The sequence below is a fragment of the Carassius auratus genome, chromosome 18 (assembly GCF_003368295.1).
Source record: "Carassius auratus strain Wakin chromosome 18, ASM336829v1, whole genome shotgun sequence".
Taxonomy (NCBI): Eukaryota; Metazoa; Chordata; class Actinopteri; order Cypriniformes; family Cyprinidae; genus Carassius; species Carassius auratus.
The window spans coordinates 11806218-11832490 of record NC_039260.1 but is presented as its reverse complement, the minus strand read 5'-3'; the positions used below and the strand labels follow the sequence as shown (position 1 = coordinate 11832490).

The following is a 26273-nucleotide window of genomic DNA, read 5'->3' as shown; positions in this document are numbered from 1 at the left end:
CCTTTCCAAATTACAGAAAGCTAAAAAAATGTAATACAACGGCTGAGGGAGTAACAGGTAATTTGACATCTTTCTCTCTTTTTTCCTTTGGCTATTGGAGCAAATAGGAAAGCAAACATTTGATTTGTTGTAGTATTCATTTAAAACTATGTGTATCCAAATATTATGCCTTCTGCTTCTGAGAACTTAGGAAATGTGAAATAGTTCTATACTATCTGGACCCAAAAATCACCTTTCTTCATTGACTGCCATTTAAATTAGGTGAATAGTGTGTATTAGGAATGTGTACTTATTCACATCGGTGCATCGCATAAAGTCAACAATGCGATCCATCGATTTAAAAAAAGTATGCATCGGTTATAAGTTGGCATTTGTATCGCGATGCATCGTTTCGAAAACACTTGCAATGGAGAAAAAATTATGTATCTATTAATAATTTTATAATTAATAATCAAAGAAGCGTACCATTTTTGCTTCGTATTGCATTGTATCATATTGTGATGAATCAATTCGTGAACAGGGGAGAATCATATCACATCGCATCAGTAGCTGCTTTATATATGTATCTTTAATGTATGGTATCGTTGGCTATGCATCGGCCTCAGTTATGGAGATGCACATCTCTAATGTGTATATCTCCATTATTTCATAATAGGTAATGTTTTTCCGGAAGGCTTTTATAAGCGTAAAACTGACATATTTTTCTCTGCTGATTGTAATGTCAACTTCCAAGGTTTGGGACTGTGAGCATTCTTGTGTCGCCATCAAGCCAATCAAATCAAGAGTAATTAGTCACATGGCAACTGCGGCTCAAGTGAATGGTCCAAAGAACAAGTAGCCCTACTGGGTGCCCGTGAGCAAAGATGGCAGACTTCAAATTGCATACTTCTGGCGAGATGAATGGGAATGGCTTTCTCCTGGTATTTTTGGAAAATTATTCTGGCTCGCTTCACAGACAAGAGAGCAAGACAGGCAGACAGGGATAACCGAGTCAAGAGCAGCTTTTAGTGAAGCATACACACTAAAGGATTACAGCATAAAAAGTACAATATGTAACTGGGAAAATTATGGAAGAGGAAGTGATTGATAGAGCAATGATGGACGTGCGTGCCTGAATTTTCTCGCCCTTTCCAGAGGCGATTGGACTGTTGCTGGGGGCAACCTCTGTTCGGTCACCTTACGGCAGGGAGGAAGCATTGTGTGAGCAAAGGTTTCTATTAATAGGAGCAGCAGGACAGATAGCGTACGAGCGTGTGTGTGAGCAAGCATACGCGAGCTACGCGAGGAGGAGGAAGCAGATTGTGAGAATGAGACAGTTACTAGAGAGAGCTGGAGGGAGGGATGCAGGGAGAGCGTAGCGGAGGAGGGAGCGATGGCGTGATGACGCTGTGCGTGGCGTCAGAGCGATAAGAATAGAGCCGCTGCGTGCAGGGCTGCTGAGACATCGCTTTTAATACCCACAGCTACTATCTCTCTCCCGAACAATGTGTGTGTGAGAGAGTGTGTGTGTGTGTGTGTGTGGAGGTGTAGGTATACGCACAGAAACAATTTAATATAGAAATGCCCCGTGATGAAAGACTATGATTCTGCTTTTATATTTGGAAGCATAAAACGTTCTCAACTTTTGAAGACATTAAGCGGAGATACATAAATGTTCCCTAAGAGGGGAAAAAAGTAGAGGAGGAAGTACGACTCATGCTGTATGAATGAACAAATATGCAATTAGCCTGCTTGTTACAGGCATGAGCATAATAACAAGCCCCTGCTTTAAATGCATTAGTCCTGCTCGACTATTAAAAGCATATGAAAGCAGATATGAATGTTCAACGTACATAAAAACAGCCTCGATAATAATTGGAGCAATCAGTGACTCAAAATTTCTATCGAGTTAATTGCATGGTATTTTGATTAATCACATATCAATATTTGCTGGTGCTAAATCATACTGAATTAACATTAACTGACAGCTTTGCTAATGAAATGGATAAATGCGCTAGAATTCTTTATGCATATGACTAACTTTTTTCTTTGTAACATAAAAGGAGATATTTAGAAGAACGTCCAAGCTTCTCTAACAATGAAAGTGAATGGTGTTCACAATTGTTCCTGGTCACCATTCACTTTCATTGCGTTTGGTAACAGAGCAGCTTGGACATCCTACTAAATATCTTCTTTTGTGCTCGACAGAAGAAATAAAAGCATATGGGTTTGGAAGGATATGAGAGTGAATAAATGATGACAGAAGGTTCATTTACAAGTAAAATATTTCTAGTAAAATATTTAAATGTTTTGATTATCCGGAATGCAAACACACACACGAACACATTGTGTTAGGTGTGTTAGGGTGGGGCGAGGGGGATGAAATGCAAAAGTCTGTTTTGTATCCAGGCGGTAATGACCTACATGGTCATAGACCCCAACTGATGGAACAGTGAGTGGGTGGAAGCAACTGCAGGGCAAAGGTCCGCAGAACACAAATGAGATAGAAGAGGAGGAGATGTAGGAGACGTAGGCCCAGGTGGATGACGTCAGAGTAGTCTTGGCCTAGCAGGTCTGTCCCGCTGAGGTGTCGGGTCTGGACAGGCTCACACAGCCAACAGCTTGAGCAGCCACTGCACAAAGACCAGAGAAATGACTTAGGAAACATACTTGGCACATTATTAATAAATATATGCTTAGATTATACATACATTTTATAGATACATGAAAGGGACAGTTCTCCCAAAAATTTACATTTAGTCAATTATTTACACTTATGTTGATCCAAATGTGCATGACTTTATGTCTTTCTTCTGTGGAACATAAACATATTTTGAAAAAACATTTTGGGGACCACTAACTTCTGTGCACAAAACATTTAAAAAAAATAGTCTTTTGTGTTTTATGGTTTATTTTAAATGAATTAAAGCTGCGGTAGGGAACTTTTGACGCTCTAGCGGTTAATAAACAGAACTGCTTGCGTCTTGCGGAAGAACATCATAGCCGGAACTACTTCTCTCTGTTTATGTCTATGAAGAATCACAAAGGTACTGGGTTACTCCGCCACGGTACCCCCGAAGCAATCTAAAATAGTCCGAATATAAACACTTATTATAGGTGCACCCTAGTGATTCAGGACGAGCCAAAAACACGGATTCATGGTGTACTCGCTTATTATATACATTTTTCTACATTCTGAACACAAACAAAGTTACGGACCGCAGCTCTGATTGGTTATTTTTTACCGGGAGCGATGGAGTTTCTGCAAATGGCAATAGGACCACTGGGAGGAGCCAGAGGAGCTTGATTTTTTTCACAGATTATCTGTCTCATATTCTACTGTCAGGACATAATAAAAGGTTTAATAAATATGTAAAAAATATTTTTTTACAAAAGTTCCCTACAGCACTTTTAATATACACTACCAGTCAAAGTTCTATTTTTTTTTCTGTTCACCAAGTCTGCATTAATTTGATCCAAAGTACAGCAAAAACAATACAATTTTGAAATATCTCTACTATTTAAAATAACGGTTTTCTTTATGAATGTATTTTAAAATGTAATTTAATCCTGTGATTTCAAAGGTATATTTTTTGTATCATTACTCTAGATCCTTCAGCATTCATTGTAATATTCTGATTTGCTGCTCAAGAAACATTTATTATTTTTATTATTATTTTAAAAACAGCTGAATAGATTTTTTTCAGGTTTCTTTTATGAATAGAAAGATCAAAATAACAGCTTTTATCTGAAATAGAAATCTTTTGGGACATTATAAATGTCTTTATCATCACTTTTGATCAATTTAATGCACCCTTGCTCCCCCATGTCACATTTTGTGGAGGACATTTATATCAAATTTCTCTTGACTATAGCTGGAAAAGCGTTTATCATTTTAACATTAGTCAGAGGGTGTTTAGAGATGGTTGTGCAGCAGATAGAAAGAAATGAGCAGATTTTGACAAACAAGATCTTACAGCGTTGATGCCCTTGTCCTTCACCTCTGGGCTGGTCTCTGACTCAAAAAGATCTGAGGAGAAACAATCGGCAAGCTGAATCCTTCCAATTAACATGTTTACAGACTCTCACGTCTATGCCAATGACGTCACGAACATCTCAACAGCATTTAGGCATGCCAATAAACAGCATGATGAGATGCAGTGCTACGCAATTATATTTACCTTCACACTAGAATCAGATTGTGATAACCATATGTAAATGGGGATGACATAAATACAAGCTAACAAAAATAATAAATAACAAAATGGGTACATATATTCAGTGGAACACTTTTCTAATAAAGAGTAATACAGGAAGTGTAATTCATAGCATGAGTAGTGTTTGTGCAACAACAGACAATTTAGTTCTCTAACTCTTTCTGAATTGATACAAAGAGATGTATGTGAATCTTTTATTATCTTGCTTCTGTGTTATATAAAGAGTGGCATTTCAGTGCTTGATGGAATTGTTCACCCAAAAATGAAAAGATGTTTCCTAATTTGAACAAATTTGGAGAAATTTAGCATTGCATCACTTGTTCACCAATGGATCCTTGGCAGTGAATGGGTGCCGTCAGAATGAGAGTCCAAACAGCTGAAAAAAACATCACAATAATCCACACGATTCTAATCAATCAGTAAACGTCAAGTGAATAACAGTGTGTTTGTGAGAAACAAATTCATCATTAAAGTATTTTAACTGTAAACCATTGCTTGGTTATTGCCCCAATCCATAATTCGTAATCATAATTCATAATCCATAGTCTGTAATCTATAGTAACTCTTTCTCCAGTGGAAAACCCTGTTGTCTTTTTACATCAAAATCTACCTATTTATTTGTATTAAACTAATTTAGATTGTTTTCACTAATAAAAGGTGCTTTATCTGTGCATATTTCTTCCCTGATTCAGAATAACTTCTTTGCAGGAGAAAAGAATGTTATAAATATCATATATTAGCAGGAAGCAATGGTTTGTAGTTTAAAAACGTCTTGATGTTTTGTTGTTTTACAAACACTGGAACAGTGTGGATTTTTGTGATGTTTTTATCAGCTGTGTAAACTCTCATTATGACGGCACCCATTCACTGCATAGGATCCAATGGTAAGTAAAAAAAAAAAAAACTCATCTTGGATGGCCTGAGGGTGAGTCCATTATCAGCTAATTTGCATTCTTGGGTAAACTATTGCTTTAAAATGTTAAATTCTGTGTGTTATTTTCCTCACAATGTCCTAATTTTCCACAAGATGTTCAGAGATTTTAGACCTGGACCTCCCACTTGACAGCAGGATGGATTCACACTTGTCTACGAGAAACTCTGACCCCTTTATTTGCATGTCACAGATGGAATGGACTCTTTAGTCTTCTACTGACAAGTTTTGGGGAGTTTGTGTCCACTGTAGCTTCAGTATCCTATTTTTGGCTGACAGGAGTGGAACCCATGGTTCGCTGCAGCTGTAGCACATCCAGTGCCACATCTGACATGCTGTGTGTTCAGAGGAGCTCTTCTGCAGCACTGCTGTAATGCCTGGTTATTTCAGTTACTGCCACCCTCTTCTCCATTTAAACCTTTCAGGTCATTCCCCTCTGACCTCTGTGAATAACAAGGCATTTTTCCCACATTCTCTACAGACTGATGTGCACAATCAGTCAGAGATCAGCAGATTCTGAGAAATTAAAACCATTCTGTCTCACACTAACAATCATTTTATGGTCAAAGTCACTTAGATCGTGTTTCTTCCTCATTCCAGTTGTTGGTTTGAATTAGAACTGAATGTTATTTAAATGTGAATGCTGTTATGCATTGAATTGCTGCTGCACGATTGGCTGTTTGTATAGTTCACCCAAAAATTTTAATTCTGTTATTAATTACCTTTGCTCATCTCCGGAACACAAATTAAGATATTGTTTGATGAAATCCGAGAGCTTTCTGAGCCTGCATAGACAGCAACAGAACTACCACGTTCAAGGCTCACAGAATTTTCATTTTTGGATGAATTATGTTTAATCTAAGTAGGTGTACCTAATAAAGTGATCACTGAGTAGCCTATATGACCCTGGAACACAAAACCGATCATAATATTCTTTTGCACCCTCAGATTCCAGATTTTCAGATCTCATGTCCTATCATAACAAAACATACATCAATGGAAAATGTATTCAGCTTTCAGATGATGTATAAATGTACATTTCAAAAATGTACCCTTATGATCAATTTAAATGCATCCTTGCTGAAAAAAGCATTAAAGTTCCCTACACTTAGTATTTATTTCATACTATTTCAAATCTATTAACATATTTACTGACATAACTCTCAAGACTGGTATATTACCAACATAGAAATTATAACTAGTTATTATTTACATTTTTATAATTAGTTATTCATTATTATAACTTGTAGTAAACTTGAACCCATCTTTCATACACTATTACACTCAAGTGGTGAGTAAACACATTTTTTTTTTTCAAATACAGAGAAAGTATGTTAAAAGTACATTCTAGTTCATATTCATGATGTCCCAGAATAGCACAGTGGAGTACTTGGATGAACTTAAGTTTATCTTAAGAAGTACTAAAGAATCATTTTTAGTATATATGAAGTGCAAAAATAGTGTGTGAAAATAGAGCACTTTAAGTACATTATGGAAGTGTACTGTTTTTTTTTTACCTGGATACTTTATTCTTCTTCTAGTTATTTAGCACCTATAGTGTCAATGAATCAGAAGTCTCACATATTCACAGAAAAAAAGCTTACTTTTGTGTTGCAAAATGGATAGCAAGAACACTCTGTTCATGGACTTACCAAAGAGCACCTGCAGTCTGGCAACACAAGACACAAAGCCATTGAAAGGCAGGTATTGTTCACCGGCGCCAAACCTCTCCCACAACAACTGTACCACAACATTGTCACACTCCACTCCTGAGGGCAGAAACAGACACAGAACGAGGGAGAGGGAACGTGAGCGCCTCAGAGGAGTGTACAGACTGTAACTGTCCCTTTAGATATTGACACAGCGTATGTATGTGATCACCTGCAGCATTCAGAGCCAAACTGAGCTCAAACGGACTCATGGTTCCTGATGAATCCTCATCAAACTGGAAAAAGATAGACTGAGGAGAAAAAAAATTATGGAGTGTAATATCAAGCAGTAATTTCTCCATGTTTTCTTGAAAGGAAGCCAGTGTTTGGGATTTAGCTCCGATACGACACTGGCACAGAGCACTAAGGCAAATGAGTTGATAAACAGAATAAACAACAACAGCAGCAACATTTCAAGGTCTTTTGGCCTGCGCAAGACGAGCTCCGTGTAACCTAACACAACCTGATAATTGTCACAGCTCTCAGTGTCCTCACTGCTCTTTCTAACACTGTGCCAAAGCCGAGAGTGACCTTTTCACGCATGAGAACTAAGATACCTGCAGATTGCGGAGGGAGGTGAGCAGCTTCTCTGCTTGAGCTCTGCTCAGACGGCCTCTGCCACCAGTCTACACACAACCGTTAAGAATATCAACCAAGAAAAATATACATGGCACTAAAATAGTATGCTGCTGTTTAAATGGCTCTTATTCTCATCAAGGCTGCATTAATTTGATACAAAAAATACAGTAAAACGTGTAATATTGTGATGTAATATTACAATACCTGTGTTCTAATTAATATATGTTCAAATGTCATTTATTCCTGTGATGGCAATTACTCAATTGTTCTGTGTCACATGATTTTTCAAAAATCTTTTATATATGCTGATTTGCTGCTCAGGTTATTATGTTGAAAACAGCTGCTTAACATCTTGTGGAAACGGTGATGCAACTTCTGCTAGAAAGCTAGAACATCATGTATTTGAGATTTTTTTTTAATACAATTTAACAGTCTTAACTGTCACATTTGATCAATTTAATGCATCCTTGCTGAATAAAAGTATTCATTTCTTAAAAATATCGCTACGTGGAAGAAGGATACGTCTTCTCCAAAGATACTGTCCATGTCCAGAAAGGTAATAAAAACATATTCAAAGTAGTCCATGTGACATCAAAGGGTCCGTTAGAATTTTTTGAAGCATCGAAAATACATTTTGGTCCAAAAATAGCAAAAACAACGACTTTATTCAGCATTGTCTTCTCTTCCGGGTCTGTTGTGAGCGCCCTCACTGCAGTTTGTGATATCCGGTTCGCGAACGAATCATTCGATGTAACCGGATCTTCTTGAACCAGTTCACCAAATCGAACTGAATCGTTTGAAACGGTCCACAAATCCACAAATAACTTAAGCTGTTAACTTTTTTAATGTGGCTGACACTCCCTCTGAGTTAAAAAATAAACCAATATCCCGGAGTAATTCATTTACTCAAACAGTACACTGACTGAACTGCTGTGAAGAGAGAACTGAAAATGAACACCAAGCCGAGCCAGATAATGGACAAAAGATTGACTCATTCTCAAGGTCAAGAACCGGTTGCACACTGAACTGAGAACCGTTTCTGTCGGATGTGTCCAATTCGAGAACCGAGGAGCTGATGATACTGTGCATGTGTGATTCAGTGTGAAGCAGACCAACACACAGAGCGTCTGAACTGAACTGATTCTTTTAGTGATTGATACTGAACTGATTCTATGCTAGTGTTATGAATGCGGGGAAACCGTTCTTCAACCGGTTTATTGAATCGAACTGTCCGAAAGAACTACTGGTGATCCGAAAACCGATGCAACCAGTTCTTGACTCGTGATCGAGTCAGTCTATTGTTTGTTATCTGACTCGGCTCGGTGTTCATCTTCAGTTCTCTCTTCACAGCAGTTCAGTCAGTGTACTGTTTGAGTAAATGAATTACTCCGGGATATTGGTTTGTTTTAACTCAGAGGGAGTGTCAGCCACATTAAAAAAGTTAACAGCTTAAGTCATTTGTGGATTTATGCGTATTAGAGATGCAAACCGTTTCTAAAGATTCAGTTCGATTTGGTGAACTGGTTCAAAAAGATCCAGTTACATCGAATAATTTGTTCGAAATCGGATATCACTAAACTGCAGTGTTTTGTCTCATAACAGACCTGGAAGAGAAGACAATGCTGAATAAAGTCGTCGTTTTTGTTATTTTTGGACCAAAATGTATTTTCGATGCTTCAACAAATTCTAACTGACCTGGACTACTTTGAAGATGTTTTTCTTATCTTTCTGGACATGGATAGTAGACCGTACACACACTTTCAATGTAGGGACAAAGCTCTCGGACTAAATCTAAAATATCTTAAACTGTGTTCCTGAAGATAAACAGAGGTCTCACGGGTTTGGAACGACATGAGGGTGAGTTATAATTTTCCTTTTTGGGTGAACTAACCCTTTAAAGTTTGCAAAACTGAAACAACTAATTTTGTACTTAATGCACTTTAATTCTGCGGAAGTAGTCCAACTAAAGATACATTTAAGTATATTTCAGATACACTTTAAATATCTTGCATTTAAAGACCGATATTATTCAAAGATCCTAAAATCCTCATCAAAAGTGACATTAAAACACATTCTAGGCTTAATATCAAGAAATGTGCATTGTGCACAAGTAGTACTCCAAATATAGTTTAATTATCATTTTATATCAGTGAGTCTCAAGTGATATCTCAGTAAATAAAGTAATATATTTGAACTATACTGCTTAGTATGAAACAAATGTATTAGTGGGTCATGTATTGTCACATGGTGACCCATTCCAGGTAAATATAAAACTTATTTCACTATAAATTATTGTATTATATAAACAATTTTATTATATAACCATATTTTTTATACAGTACTAGTATTTATCTACTTTTGTTTTTCTTCTACATGCATACAATTAGATGAATGTATAGTAACACTGCTGGAACTCATCACACTAGCCTAACTTTATAATAAGTGAAGCTACATAATACTTCCACCTTGTGGCCATTTGTGAAACATTAACTATGTTTGCTTAACTATTGTGAACAATCATTGTGGTGACAGCTTGTGCTAAATGTGTACATCCAGACCTGAGTTCACCAGGTTCATGAACTGCACAGCATTCACTCTGTCATCCTGGAAAGTGAAAAACATAAAGACATATGTAGAGATGCTTTCTTCAATGATCCATCAGATGCCCACAAATCTTTTCTACCGTAGAATGTGACTTACTGATCCAGCTTTTTCATCAAACCACTTCTGCACTCTAAACTGATCCTCTGGCAAGACTGGCTTTGACATAACCATCTGTGGTATGACAAACACATATGGACATAAAGAGAGCAATATTTAATATCATCATATTTGCACACAAAGACAGTTGTTCTACTTTCTCATCTGAGTCAGTTGATGTCTTACCACAGAGTAGTTGTTGGTGCAGGGGAAATCCTGGAACCTGTAAAGCAGATTTGAAACTTTTTTATGGTTAACCGCTGGACAGACATACTGCAAACAGCACTGTGCCAGAATCACAACAGAGAACTGATAGAAACGAGATGTTTTTCGTTCTTTGTACCCCTGTATGTTGCCGGTTTTGGTGTAAACACGGAGGAAGAACTCCCCCTGCTGGTTGGGCCTGTAGGTGGAGGGTACGATCACATAACTGCCAGGCTCTAGGTGCACCTTCCGCCACACGCTCCTAATGCTGCGGTACTTTCCAGAGCGAGCAACTGCACTGTTGTTGGAGAAGAATTGCTGGTCCAGAGATGCTGGTTTCTCCTGCAGCTAAAGGTAGAAAAATGTGAAAGTGTGTGCAGGTGTTTGTATTTCTGTATTTCTGTATTTCTGTCTGTATTTTAATCCTGCTAGCTGATATTCATTCAGTTGCTCACCTCGGGGGGAACCTGAAAAAGAGAATGAAGAGGTAAGACAAGAGAGAAAATAATAATAATAATAATAAAATACATTTTAAATCTGCATTAAGCAAATAAAAAAAGCTACATTTACAAAGAATAAAATTGAGCTAATGTTTTATTTCCACCTACCACATTTGAATGTATAATGTTTACTATTTAATTATTAAATAATTAGGATTTTATTATTGAAATACTTTTATTATTAGCCTTCACACAAAATACAACATATGTGACAGTTTTTGTATGTGCATTTATGAGATTCCCCAAATATATACATGACACACACACACACACATACACACACAGTATTTACAGTTTATAGATTTTTTAAAAATGTCTCTGTAAAACATCTTTTATGCTCCCAAAGTCTGCATTTATTCAATTAGTTATACAGTAAAAGCATTAATATTGTGAAGTATTATTACACTATAATTGCTTATGAAGCTATTTCCTATTTCAATATATTTCAAATTGTAATTTACCAGTGATGGTGAAGCTGAATTTTCAGCAGACATTACTCCAGTCTTCAGCATCATTTCATTATAATTTTAATTAATGATTATATAAATTTTATAATATCAAGTCATATGCATCCCTCTATACACTAAAAATGATTAATTTAAAGACTGCAAATACATTACTACTAGACTCTAGACATATTTTAGTTTTATGTGATATGTAACATTCTCTCGCCTTGTAGATGTGAAATGCGATGTAGAGAAAGTTGACTTGATCTTTCTGTCTGCGGTATTTCTGGAGAAGCTCCACCAGCACCGTGCACTTCTTCTTTCTCTCGCGCGGTTTCTCAGTCTTGCTCACAGGAGCCACCACTACACCTACTTCATCGTCTTCTCCATCTCCTTCCTCCCCTTCTTCATCCTCCCCATAATCATAATCATCCACATCTTTCTCAGACAGAACCATCTGGAACTGAGGATTTTTCCAAAAAGATCCTAATAGGATTGAATAGGAGGAATAAGTGATTAGGAAGCATGCTAAGGAAGCAGAGGAAGTAGTTACACTGTAAAACTATTTTTAGAGCAAATAGGATAATGCTAAAGATAATATAATATAATATAATATTATATAGGCAACACTTTAGTGTAGGGACCAGTTCTCACTATTTACTAGTTGCTTATTAGCATGCATATTACTAGCATATTGGCTGTTTATAAGTATGTCTACAGCACATATTAATGCCTCATTCTGCATGACCATATTCTACACGATACCTAAACTTAAAAACTACCTTATTAACTAATAATAAGCAGACATATTTGTTAATAAACATGCAATTACTGGGGTATCGTCGGCTGCCCCCTGCAGAGCACATTGGGACCCAGGTGCCTTGATGTGAGCTCAGTGTCCAGGACGGGGTGGCCGTGTCATCACTCGCCTCCCCCGACATAGAGTCCGGATTCACACTGCACATTTCCACTGTATTAAACAGCCGACAAAAGTCTTCTATTCCAATCCTAAAAAAACACATAAATGCTTATGAAGTACAGACGCAGGTAGATTTAAAAGGATATTTTACCCAAAAATGTTAATGTTGTTACCATTTACTCGCCCTCAAGCTGTTTCAAATCTTCTCTTGAGCACAAAAGAAGACATTTTGAAGAATATTGGTAACCAAAGAGTTGATTGTAGCCATTGACTTTGGTACTATGTAAATAAGTGGTTGCTGTCAACTGTTTGGTCACATTCTTCAAAATATTTTCTAATGTGTTCAACAGGGGGAAAAAATCTTATACAGGTTTGGAACAACTAAATGACAGAATTTTCATTTTTGGGTTAACTATCACTTTAACTAAATGGCCTATTAAAGGATGCGCTGACTGCAGTGGCAGTTATTATTAGTAGTGGTGTTATATAATTCTTGGCATTTAATTGATTCCTGTTTGGCATGTGCTCAACAATAGCGAGAGATGGAGATGTGTGTGTGTGTGTGTGTGTGTGTGTGTGTGAGGAGATCACTCCCATGATAAAATCAATGTCTCTGTCAGCGCCAGTTGATGACCAGCCTGTTTATATTTTTAGCGTGCTGCTGGGTCACTTTATTTTCACGATTTGTCTGACATAAAATGTTTCTGTGCGTGTCCCAAGATACAATTGTGATTGTGTGAGTTATGCAAAGGTGTCTGAAAAAGCTGTGTACAGTGTACATTTACCCACCAGAATTCTCCATCTTCAACTTTCGCCAACTCAAGTCTGGCCTTCTGAGCATTATCTATAACGTCCCAGTCTTTACACCTGCACACACACACACACACACACACACACACACACACAAACACAAATGTGCAATCTTTAGCAGCCCTGAGATGCAACTCTGGTAAGAAGTGAGCTGCTGAGGTCTTTCTCACTTGTCACTCCAGGGTCCACAGTACTCAACAAAGCCCCAGGGGTTACGCAGCCTCAGCAGTAAGACCTCTTCAGACGCCCTCTGGACCTAGACACACACACACACAGAGCATGTGAGAACCTGTGGGGTGTATATTAGGCTCTCAAGGGCACTAACACACAGAGATGTTTGCCAAAAGCTATTAAAAATCACTAATTGGACGAATCATTCACTGTCTATCAAATGCCCAGGTCATAATCTGCCCCTCATTTAATAATTTAATAAATAAATAAATCACAATCTCACAATCCAAAAAACAAAGTAAACTTTATTTTAAAGTGTCCATGTAAATGTAATTATAATTTTTATAAGTGTAGTTATTAAGTGTAATCACACATTTAAGTACTGAGTAATATTAATTAAAAATATGTGCTACTTACTATAGGGATAGAATCAGGAATAGGGTTTTAGTTTAGGATTAGTTGCATGCAATTTGCATTATTTACTATAGTAAAGAATACTGTAAAATAAAGTACCCCCCATCCCTCCATCCAGTGTTCATGTTTTTGAAATCATGTATATGTGTGTGTTATATTCATACCTTATCTGTATCAGTGATGGCATATGCATGACCTTTGATAAGACCCTCTGATGTCACAGTGCCAATCTCCTTGACACTTGCAGCCTGCACACAAAACACAATATATGCGTGTTTATTATGCATACAGTTATGAATATTTTATATTGTATATGTCTTTTATGTTCACCAAGGGCACATTTGTTTGATCAAAAAAGCAGTAAAAACAATATTGTGAAATATTACCACAATTTTACCTATTTTCTGTTGTAATACATTTTACAGCATTACTTATTCTAGAATTAAATGTATTCCTAAATTTTTAAAAGCCATTACTCCAGTCTTCAGTGTCACATTATAATTCAGAAACCATAGTTGATATGCAATGTTTAAAAAAAACAGTGGTGAGTAGAAAGTAAAAAAAATTTCAAGGTTTATGTGAAATAGAAATCTTTTGTCATATTGTAAACATCTGTAATGTCACTTTTAACTAATTTAATGCATCCTTGCATTAAATAATTTAGAATATACTGTATAATAACTCGTAGCAGATCTATACAGGTGGAGCTGGGGAGGTGGAGGGTTTCAGAGGAACTCTGAAAGCGTACTGTCAACTGCTCTAGTGAATGCTAACGTGATTTAATGCAGTGATTTAAATTTAAAGCAGTGAGCTTATTGGCTGCATATGCAACATGAATAGTTTAATGCTGTGAATATCATTAGTTTGTGTTAGGGACCCATCAGCCTGCAACATCTAGAGTGTAATGAAAGAACCTGACGTTAAACTCTTAATGATACTCCACTCCAAAATGAAAATATTTTCATTAATCACTTTCCCCACATAAAGCTTCGTTCATCTTTGGTACACAATTTAAGATATTTGGGATATAACCAGGAGGCTTTTAACTGTCCCAAAGAATTACAGTTGAACCACTGATTGTACAGGACTATTCTGACAATGCTTTTCATACTTTTCTGGACCTGGACTGTGTGATTTATTTGGCAGTCTATGGGACAGTCACAACCTCCCAGTTTTCATCCAAAATATCTTAAATTGTGTTCTGAAGACGAACAAAGCTTTTACGGGTTTGGAACGACATGGTGGGTAAGTGATTAATGTCAACATTTTCATTTTGGGGTGGTGTAACCCTTTAAAAAAGAGAGAATCTTACTGACCCTAAACATTTAAATGGTAGTGTTTGTGTGTGTATGCGTCACTGTGTCTGTGTGTGTATGGGTCCATACATGTATGAAGCAGCTGAGCAGGCTGCTCCTAGCGAGGGCAGCAGTCATGGCCCTCCAGAACATGCGTGGGGGCCGAGAAGACACTGGGAGGGAGTAGGCAATGCCCCCCGTAAAATCCTCCATTCCTTCTGAGATAATTCCCCCTTTCAGACTGCCATAAGATCCAATCAGCCTTTAAGAACAGACAGACACATATAAAATATTACTAATTGGCTTCTATTGGTTAGCGTGATTTCACATGAATTATTCTACATCTATGAAATGCATCTGATTATTTTTCACAACTGCATGTTTTTTTTTCAAAAATATCAGTCCTTAAATAACACAAATGAACAATGGCCTTCACGTGAGCGGTGTCACTAATGAACAGTCAAGGACACATATGCTGGAACTGACTTGGCATAAGCTTTCTCCACCAGGGCGCTCCAGAACTCGTTGGTGGTGCGAGAGTAGCTGAAAAGCAGACGGCCCTCTCTCACAGGCAGCCTGTCATCCACTACCACCTCCACCCACTCACCATACTGCCAGAACTGCACCACACACACATAGAGAGAGAACAGGGTTACATATGCTCTTATACAAGCACTTCTGGGTGTAGATGTACCCCAAAAAAGTGGTCTGTTTTACTGTTCTGTATCCGTCACGGTTTTGCAGTAAATTTCCTCTGTTTAAAATGGGTCAATGTACTAAATGTACATTGTATGAAAATATATCAATAAAAGAGGGGAATTTTTAAATTATATATATATATATATATATATATATTATGTCTCTTATGCCCACCAAAGCTGTATTAAATAGACCAGAAATGCAGTAAAAATTAACATTTAACAATTTTCTAATTCAGTATATTTAAAAATGTTGTTTATTCTTTTGATAGCATACTTTATTCCAGTCTTTAGTGTCAGATGATTCAGCATTTTTTTTTTTTAAATAAAATTATTTTGTAACATTATAAATGTCCACTTTTCATCAATTTAATTCATACTTGCTGAATACAAGTATTAATTTCTTTCAAAAAACAAAACAAACATACAAAACAACTTCTACATGGTAGTACACTTTAATTTACCAAAGAGCCATAAAGGCACAGCAGCAAAAACGGTGGAAAATAGTCATGGGGAACTAAATGCTGAATGTTTTGGTGTAAACACGTTAAAGTAATAAAAACTGTACGAATGACCCCTGAAATGTGAAGTTTAAAGACTTTATGGGATGTTAGACAGGCAGGTTTGGACCTGTTGGCCTGCAGGTAGCTCCATGTGTATATCCATGTGTCTGTGACCATGTCCTTGGGCTACAGTAACAAGTCTAAACATTTCAGGAACCATCCACCAATCAACAGGCCTCTCATTTCTCTCCTGTCACTCCATTTTAGATGTGTCTTCTTTCTTTCCTATCCTCTCTAACCCTCCTGGATCAGGTCAAGTCATGTTGCGCATAGCTGTTTAGCCTCTGAATGTAATACTATATCAGGCAGAAGATAATTATATGATGAGAATGCCATAACAATTACATAACGCTTCACAACCTTCAATAAGAGCTCTTCAGTGCTAATATGTTATGATTGTTTAATTAACTGTGCTGTTATCTCACAAGCTTACACTTAGTTTACAACCAAGCACATAACAGCACATGCCACGAGAGCTGTAGTGGCTTGTTTTATTGCATGCTTTGTCAAGGTGAACTCTCTGAAACAAATAGCATTGCAGCAATAATTACACACACAGTGGTTCATTCGTCACTTTGCGCTTCAGAAAAAGAGACCCTGAAGTGTAGGTGAGCAAAATGTGGCTTATTTATCATATATATATACCACGTATTTAGAAAGGGCTCATTATATACAACAGCCTGTAATTGAGAAGAGAAAGGTGACAGAACTTATTTAAAAGGATAGTTCATTCAGTAATATCTGCCAGTAGTTTTATGAACACAATTTGTCTTTTGTCACCATTAGCCCCTATCAAAACGCTAGGTGAGATTCCCCCCAAAACTCCCCTGTAATTTGCGCTCTGTATACACTTGTGATGTGATTGGCAGAATTAGATGAACAAACTCCACCCACCTTCATTCTTTCATTAATCAGTTTACTTTCATGTTGCCTAGAGCCTCACAGTGGGCCTCTTTTTTTTTTTCAGGCTACCACTATAAGCACAGCTTTCTTTTTTAAATGTCTCTCTCTCTCTCTCTCTCTCTCTCTCTCTCTCTAGTGGTTTCTGCTTAATTACAAGGCTGACCGGATTCCTGAGGGGTGGACAAAATAAAGACTATTCTGGTCTTATCTGTTTTTTTTTTTCTTATTATCAGTAATTGTTGAAATTTTGTAGGCAAGCACTGATACATGAGAGTTTACAACTATAGGATAATTTTAAGGGGTGTGGTCATTCCAAACTTTGGATTTAACTGACCATTATGGTTCCAATCAGTTCAAGTCGTGGCCTAATGGTTAGAGAGTTGGACTCCTAACCCTAGGGTTGTGGGTTTGAGTCTCGGGCCGGCAATATCTTCACTTAGGTGCCCTTGAGCAAGGCACTGAACCCCAACTGCTCCCTGGGCGCCGCAGTATAAATGGCTGCCCACTGCTCCTGGTGTGTGTTCACTGTGTGTGTGTGTGTGTTCACTACTGTGTGTGTGCACTTAGAATGGGTTAAATGCAGAGCATGAATTCTGAGTATGGGTCGCCATACTATGTCACTTTCATTGGTGGACCAAATGAATAGTAGCTAGAGGGTAAAAGCTGATTTTGAAGGGTTCTGCAACAAAAACACAACACTGGAACAAACCGAAATGCAATGTTCCTTCTCTGTGAATGAAAAACAGACAACCGAATTATGATCATCTGTGCCAATGTGGTGCGTGTTTAAAGGGGGAGGGGCAAGTGGATGTACATGTCATCGGGACAAAAGGAAGATGACGGGAGCTGCTTCTGGAAAAAGCCTCAGCTGTTCGGGATGGTAAGGTCGAAGAAGAATGATTCTAATTACCATTCCCTTCGACGTGTTACATCTCCAGCTAGAGGTAAATCCAGATACATAATTACACAGAAGACATTCAAAACAAGGTTATAAATTCTGGACGGGTTCGACTCGCTCACAGACCCCCACTTAGACTATAAAAATGGACCAATGATTTATTTTAAGCTTTCCCCATGCATCTTTTATTTACTAATCTCAGTTGAATTTAAGATTTAATAGCAATTGTGTATGGAAAAACATGACGTATTGTATGACTTCTAAAGAATAACCTCATAAATTGTCTGGTAATTATTGTTTTTAATCTAGGTTTCCCGTTCCCCCTTACCCTAAAACGAAAGATGCCAGCGTAGGATTCACTCAGGCTTTGTCCAGATGGAACCACTCTCACAAACAGAGTCGGGTGCATGGTGAGACAGGACAGTGCCGCCAACAGCCAGCAGTTACCTGTAGCAAGACACGGTGACAGGCTGTGTTACACAACACATCAATTACATCAGTATTTAGGACATATGACCACAGCCTCAAACAGAAAAGTGGAAATTCTGGCTTTGAAGAAGCAGGAGACATGCGGTCTGTCTCCGGCATGGGGACATTCCTCTGTAACAGGTAACAGCTGTTCGTTTGCCCCGTGTGGGGGAAATCGTAATGGGGCACTTCATAAAAAACACACTTAACGCAGCAGCTCCCATAGGAATGACACCAAACACAGCTCTAGTATGGAGCACATCCAATTAATCTTCAAATGAAGCAAACTGGCTGGATATGTTGATGTGGAAAGCCACTTGAAAACAAATAATAAAAATTTCTGCTTGAAGTGCTAAGAATGAGGAATTGTTGGGCAGATTTCCATTCAAATGAGATTATTTCCACGTGTTGTGTATAGATTATTTAGTGATGCTTTGCGATGTTCATATATTATTTAGAGAGGCCATCCAAATCCTGAGTGGCAAATGCACACTTCATGATTTAAGCAAAGATCTGCCTGCTTTGATGCAAGAGGCCCTCAGTTCTTTGCATGCGCATTTTACAACTCAGAAATGTTGGATTTCGCAATAAATGACAGCAAAATGTTGCCGTGACAAGGATATTGTTTGGTATTGCCACTCAAGTATCTAGGGATACCCCTTAAATTGCATTGTATTCTTGAGGGATACAAAAGGGAGTCAGCCCTTTCCAGAAAATTAATGATAAATTACCATTTAAAGATCATGTGTGGACAGGACCTTTTGAGAAACACTGGTAAACTAGTTTTGGCAGTTTTCTGGAATGAGAAGCTGTGGCATTACCAGTAAATTACTGCTTTGATGCTTTATGTGAACAAAGCACAAGAATAATGGTATGATGTAACAAGTCTGCTTTAGGCCAGTCGTAAATTTCTGACTGTACAAAAGATAAAAACGCAATGGTCAAATGTGTCAGTTTGCATGTGTACATAAAAAAACAACACAAAAAAACAAAGGAAAAGCAGCAGTGTGGAATGCAAAAATGTGTAGGGCGGCCAGTCATATAGAATGCATTTTGTTCAAAAACTTGAGATGGAAGGTGTCTGTGGAGAAGTGGACATGTTTGTGTGCGTTTCAGCATTCCTTGTATTTTTGGGTGTGTTTTGAGCTCCACTTTTGATCTATGCTTCTAACAAATACGACCTCTAAAGGGTGCAGCCTTCGAAATATAAGACACAATTTGATAAAACATTTTTTAAAGTGCTTTAAAGAGCAGATTCAGAGGAGGGTGCCGTATTTAAAGGTCATTTCTGAATTCCATTTCCATTTTGGTGTGAATGGCATCTTAATTGTAATAGAAGCCATTTTCAAAATATACAAAGGTGAAACATGAATGGGAAATTGTCTAATGAGTGAGTTGGACTAATTTCGGAGATAATAAACATTGCAATATGCTTTATGCCAAATATGTAAATGCTTATATATTTTATATATATATACACTCTAAAAAACGCTGGGTTGTTTTTTCAACCCAACTGCTGGGTTGAGGCCGTTGGATAGGACTTTGGGATGTTTTAACCCAAGTTTGGGTTGAAAATAACTATCTTTTTTAACCCAGCGGGGGTGGGTTGAGGACGCGGACGTGAAGGAGAGCACGCACGTCACGTCAAAATCGTACGTCTCTCCAGTGCGAGCAGCCGCCATTTTCTCAGCGTGATAGAAGCGAGAAGCGAGTGAAAGACTATGGTAAGTAACGTTAAATATTCAAAATGTAAAGTTATCTTTTATTGTTTACCCGGTTGTATGAAAGGCGGAAGGTTTTATGAAAGGCGGAAACAAAGGAGCTTAACGTTATATCTAACGTTATATAAAAAAAACGGACGCGGTTTTCGCCTCAGACACGGAGGTCTTAACTGCCTCATGTAACGTTACTGAACGGAGGATGTACTTTTAATATAACGTCTGTGAATGTATTTTGTCATATTTACATAAGATTTTACATTATCTGTTCTCTTTGAGGCGTTAACAGACGGTTATGGTCACGGTTACGCTCATGTGAATTTGTCTTTTTTTTTTCGCGGTTAAACTGAATGTATGTTTGTCTCCTAAAGGAAACGGCATTGTGTAGTAAAGACTAGCATAATTATTTTGAGGCTGTTGAAGTGGTAACTGTTAAAAGTATGTTTTACATGTAATGTTTCAGACTTGTCCAGCTCCTGTCTTCATTGTCCTCGCGCTGAGAGTTAAAGACACAGAAGCTGTTTGTGTGAGGAGTCACAGACCTGTGTGAGGATGAGGAGGAGGTGTTCTTCTGAAGAGAGAGACAGACGGTTTAAGGAGAGTAAACTTCAGAATAACATCAAGTTATCTTTATTTTTACTAAGACTAAAATAATGTGTGTGTTTTTTTTAGATGTTGAAATCCAGAGACAAGATAACTTCATTCTTTTGAGACTGATGTAAGTTAAATTATAGAATTTTAGAAAATTTATGTTTCTGTTGTGTCCTGCCTGTTAACTTGATTTTATATATGTATGTATGTATATGTTAATATTTTATTGAAACCATTGATGCCCCTCTTTGCAGAACTCAAACTAACTGGAGTTAAGGACACAGAAGTCTGCTTGTGTGAGGAGGAGGTTTTCTCAGCTTCTTCTGAAGAGAGGGAAAGATCGTTTAAGGCAAGTAAACTTCATAATTTCATGTTATCAGTTGTTGTTTTTTTACTAAGAGTAAAATAATGTTTGTTTTTTGTTTTTGTAGATGTTAAAAGCAAGAGACATGGGAGATCATCATTCCCTTGAGATTTTATGTAAGTTATTTTTAGAAAATAAATTTTTCTGTTGTCTCCTGCCAGTTTACTTCACATTTTGATGCAACAACAGTGTGATTATGTGCTCATTTCATTAAGACCATTGATGTCTGTGTTTTTTATTGCAGAACTCAAACCAACTTTGGAGTTGTCTGATTTGGAGAGTCATTATTCTTGGTCTTCGCTCTTAGAGGTAAAGTTCACACAAAAAATCATTTACTTGCCCTACTTGCCTTCCAAACCTATAAGACTTTTGTCTGTCTTTACAAAATAAATTAATATATTTTTAGTTTTCTCATAATATTTGTTAATCCATTTATAGTTTAGATAATCAGTATTTTCAAGCTTCATAAATATAGAGTTATTGTAGAAGTACATTCTGATATTTATATATGAATACATCTTAAATTATATGATAGCAAACATGTATGTTCATAATAAAATATTGGTCTCCCAGACCAGCAATGGAGGACACAAAAAGAGAATATTAAATATATTCATATGTTTTCCATAAAATGAACAGAGTTTGTATGAGTGGAAAAACATGGGGAGAGTAAATTATGAACATTTTAATTATTTGGTGAACTAACGGTTTGAAGAGCAGCCCTCCATGTACATGAATATTGTGAGGTATGTGAATGTCATGTCTGTTTTAATGTTTCAGTAAAGAAGCTTTCTGAAAGCAATATTTATTCAAACAATATCGCATGTCCTCACACTAGTGCTGCCATTATAGACTTCATGAGAGCTGTGGTGGACTGAGACATTAAACAACCACACAAAGTGTTGAAACTTTAACACAGATTATTTACCTATCCTTACGGATGTGAATACACCTCTACCTGAAAATGGATGGTTTAATTAAATGTTTAATTTTTTCAAATGTGTTTCTCTTAGGCCACTGATGAAGAACAGGCGGTGACTGGGATGAATGCTGGTCAGAGAGGAGAATCTTCTTTCCCCTAAACAGCGGTGGTTTTAAAGGAGGACGCTGCCCTGGATGATGTAGAAGATGTCACATGCTGTGCTGATGGGGTTTCTTCATGATTACATCAGTTATGCTAAAGAGATCATGAAAATTGACTGTGATGCATGATCTGTATTCATGGACTATGAAGCAAACTGTAAGTGTATAATTTGTTAAAAAAAAAAAGTTAAATGCTTTTTCTGTGTTGTTTAGTAGAAAAGTTTACACTCTGTCATTCATACACCTGCTCACATTCTTTCACACACACACACACATGCGTCTGTTAAAGGTTATAATATCAAAGTTAATGTTGTGATTTATTTGTGTACTGTCATGCCAGAATAGTTGGAAAAAAAACTAACTAATTGTAAATTTATTGTATGTGTTTTCGTATATTTTTATACAATATATACAATTGAACAAGGTCCAATTTGATCTTAAGTTATATTCATCAAATGTTCAATGCTTTGTTTATGAACTCTGTAGCTGTTAATGCCATCCTTTTCTGCATTTCTTCTAACATGTTACTTTTTGACTTTTCTCTTGTTTTTAATAAATATTTTCCTTTTGGTAATTATTATTTGTGTGTAAAAGTGATATTTAAAATGAACAACATTTGTAGGTTTAATGCCTAGCTCAATTTGGGTTAATTTTAACGTAGAAATGCATTGTTTCCCTGGCTGCACTCTGCGAGTTTATTTTCTGCCAGCAGGAGGCGCTAAGAGCGGGAGAGGTAGGTTTCTCCGGTAACGGCTGCAGAGCGGTGCTGAGCTCACAAACGCTGCCTTATCAAGCACATGCGAAATGATATCGAACATTTTCTAAATACAGTAGTTTTCCTTCTGAAATACAGTGATAAAAAAAACACCCGCTCTGTTTTTTTAAACCCTGCAATATAGTCATTTTAAACCATAAAAAAGGCAACCCAGCAGGCTGGGTTAAATATGATAACCCAACTGGTTGGGTTAAAACAACCCAGCGCTGGGTTCGTCCCTTTTTGACCCAGCGCTGGGTTGTCAAAATAACCCAAATTGGGTTGTTTTCAACCCAGCAGTTTTTAGAGTGTAGGCACAGGCACAGATTTTGCTATGGTGCATGCATCAAAATGCATAGTAAATGTGATCCTGGAGCACAAAAGCAGTCATAAGTAGCATGATATATTTGTAGCAACAGCAAACAATAAATATATGGGTCAAAATGATATTGCTAAGGACTTAATTTGGACAACTTCAAAGGCGATTTTCTCAATATTTCGATTTTTTGCACCCTCAGATTCCAGATTTTCAAACAGTTGTATCTCGGCCAAATATTCTCCTATCCTAATAAACATACATCAATGGAAAGCTTATTTATTCATATGATTTGATGTTTACATCTCAATTTCAAATTATTGACTCTTATAACTGGTTTTGTGGTCACAAATAAACACTGAACTCAAATTTTTTTATGGATTTAAATACATCTATTTCTGTAACAAAGATGTTTCACATTTCGTTGACTCTTAATTGAATTACGATTTTACTTGGCATGTTTGATATAAGTTGAAAAGGTGCAAATTTCTAGCCTGGTGTTGATAAAGGGGTACCTGACCCTTTCTCATAGGGGTACGTAAGACAAAAAAGGTTTGGAGACACTTAACTAGAATACAGCTGACCATCTCGCCAGCATTCCACGTCAAAGAAAACACTTTCCATCAACACCAAATCAACGCCATATGTAGAAAGGAAGCGAGAGGGGCAAGGCAAAACAATAAAACAATACCCGCTGTGCACAAAAATGTGGGTGGAAATGGGGGGTGGGAGAGGGAGGGGTGTACAGATGATGCCAATCCGTCCTCACACTCCCTCCTTCTTCCCTCTGCTTTCATCCCTCCCTGTCTCTAGTAAATTTGTCATGTTTTTGATGTGAGTTGCCTGCGGCGGCTCCATGTTGCATCTCTCAGCAGAGACTCTGCAGGAGGCTCTGAGATCAGCGCAGTGTCTCGAGGCTACAGGGGCAGGATTGGGATAGTACATTAACCATGATGAGGAAGATCTGGGTGGAAGAGGATCGGGGGAGGGCATCTGCATGATAAGGAGAGGAATAGTGGGAGCACTGCCAAAATACGGATATTTCACCGATAGTGCTCATGCCTTGAGGGTGCATTCAGCTGATTTGGTTTCTGACAAGTGCAGTAAGGCGTTATCCCATTATCCTGGCATAAAATATGAACAACCGTGCGCTAACACGGGCGTACACTCACCCAGCTGGCCCTGGCAGATATCGGTGGTGCCCATGGTGCCCTCAACAAAGACAGCATTACTTGTGATTTCCTGAAGAGGGGGAGAGGTGGGGAAGAAAGATGGGTGTGAGCCAAAAACTATTTGCAAGTACATGTGATGCGCTGATGGGAACATCTGAAAACACATGCAAGAACTATACAGGTTCAGGGTCGGTTTGTCTTAAAGGAATAAATCACCAAGAAAATGAAATTTTTTTCATCATTTACTCGCCTTCTTGTCATTCCAAATCTGTGTGCATTTCTGTCTTCTGTGGAACACAAAAGAAAATATTTGGAAGAATATCTCAACTGTTTCAGTTCCTATTGACTTGGAACCAAAACTGTTTTAGCTGCCAACATTCTTCAAAATATCTTCTTTTGTGCTCAGCAGCCAAAAGAAATTCATACAGGTTTGGAATGGCATGAGGGCGAGTAGATTATGAGAGAATTTAAATTTTTGGAGTATTTTTAAACCAATTAAAAACATATATCTTAATCATTGACTGATTTTGAGAAAATACAGGCTGAGGCTTTATTTTTTTGTTTTCATCAAGTTAAATTTTTTGTTTTATGTAATTTTACTTGCTTCTGTGTTTTCTAGTGATATTCTTCAACTGTAATTCAATTTAAAAAAGAATTGCCAGAAAGTGGTGGAAAAGTACAATGCAGATTGCAATTATGATTTCCCCATAAACATTTTTTTTATGCTTGATCGCCACTCAATAATGTAATTTTCCCTTGTGGTGCAAACATCACCTTTAATGACTTTACTGGTGTTCAATGAAAATTATTGCTTTCTACTTCACTTTCTGATGTTTCTTATTGTCAAATATTGTCAAAATGATTTTGATAAATGGGTAACACTTTAGAATAAGGTTCCATTAGTTAATGTTAGTTAACTACTTTCGTTAACATGAACTAAGCAAGAACAATCCTTCTACAGCATTTATAAGTCTTAGTTCATGTTAATTTCAACATTTACTAATGCATTATTTAAATCAAAAGTTGTGCTTGTTAACATTAGTTAATGCACTGTGAATTACCATGAACTAACAATGAATAACTGTATTTTCATTAACTAACATTAACGAAGATTAATAAATACATTAATAAATGTATTATTCATTGTTTGTTCATGTTAATTAATACATTAACTAACATTAACTAATGGAACCTTATTCTAAAGTGTTACCGATAAATGTTATTATACACTGTTACCAATTGAATTTGCTGTAAAATCACGGCATTCTTTCTGGAAAAAAGAAAAATATTATACTGACAATAAAAAAGCCTATTCTCACTGTAGTAAGTAACCTAACTTGTGAAGTTACCTTTGGGCGCAGCCACTTCACTGCCTTTTTAGGATCAGGATCCACTGGAACACCGAGGGAGCTTTGGTTCGCTGCAAACACCGTGTCAGAGAAGAGAGACGCAGATTTGAGGCACTTCTGCAGCAGGGCGTCATAGTCTTGATCTTTAAACTTCACCGGATTGTCAATGGAGCCTAGCTCAGACATCTCTTCAAATCAGCAGCGATGATCAGATGCGATAGTGCTGTCACAGGCTGTGCTAAAGTTTCTGAACTTCAGAAAAGTTTGGAGCAGCACATCCCATCCCATTCCCACCCTCTCAAGTTTACTGCCCCTGGGAGGCGTAGAAACTTGAGACGTCTGCTAATGTACGAGTAGATTCAATAGCTGGGCTACATCGACTGATACTTGATGTAAATTAGACTTGCTGTTAATATTTAGATAATTTGTCTATTATTAGCAATAATGTGGCTTCGATACCAAATCAGTCACTGCTGAATATTTTGGGATATATATATATATATATATATATATATATATATA

General features: G+C 37.2%; 1 protein-coding gene across 1 annotated transcript; it reads right to left on the bottom strand.

Annotated features, from left to right (window-relative positions):
- Nucleotides 1-991: 991 nt before the first annotated feature.
- On the bottom strand, nt 992-26024 carry LOC113118011 (calpain-1 catalytic subunit-like). The gene is made up of 21 exons (XM_026286866.1): nt 25752-26024; nt 24403-24472; nt 18265-18383; nt 15361-15494; nt 14965-15136; nt 13744-13827; nt 13165-13250; nt 12974-13051; nt 12098-12273; nt 11492-11751; nt 10775-10786; nt 10459-10667; nt 10302-10338; nt 10116-10190; nt 9955-10019; nt 7938-7953; nt 7394-7462; nt 7009-7087; nt 6780-6896; nt 3957-4009; nt 992-2612 (listed from the first exon to the last, which is right to left on the bottom strand). The coding sequence occupies exons 1-21, from the start codon at nt 25935-25937 to the stop codon at nt 2586-2588; spliced, it is 2124 nt and encodes a 707-aa protein (XP_026142651.1). The 5' UTR covers nt 25938-26024; the 3' UTR covers nt 992-2585.
- Between the last annotated feature and the right edge of the window lie 249 nt (nt 26025-26273).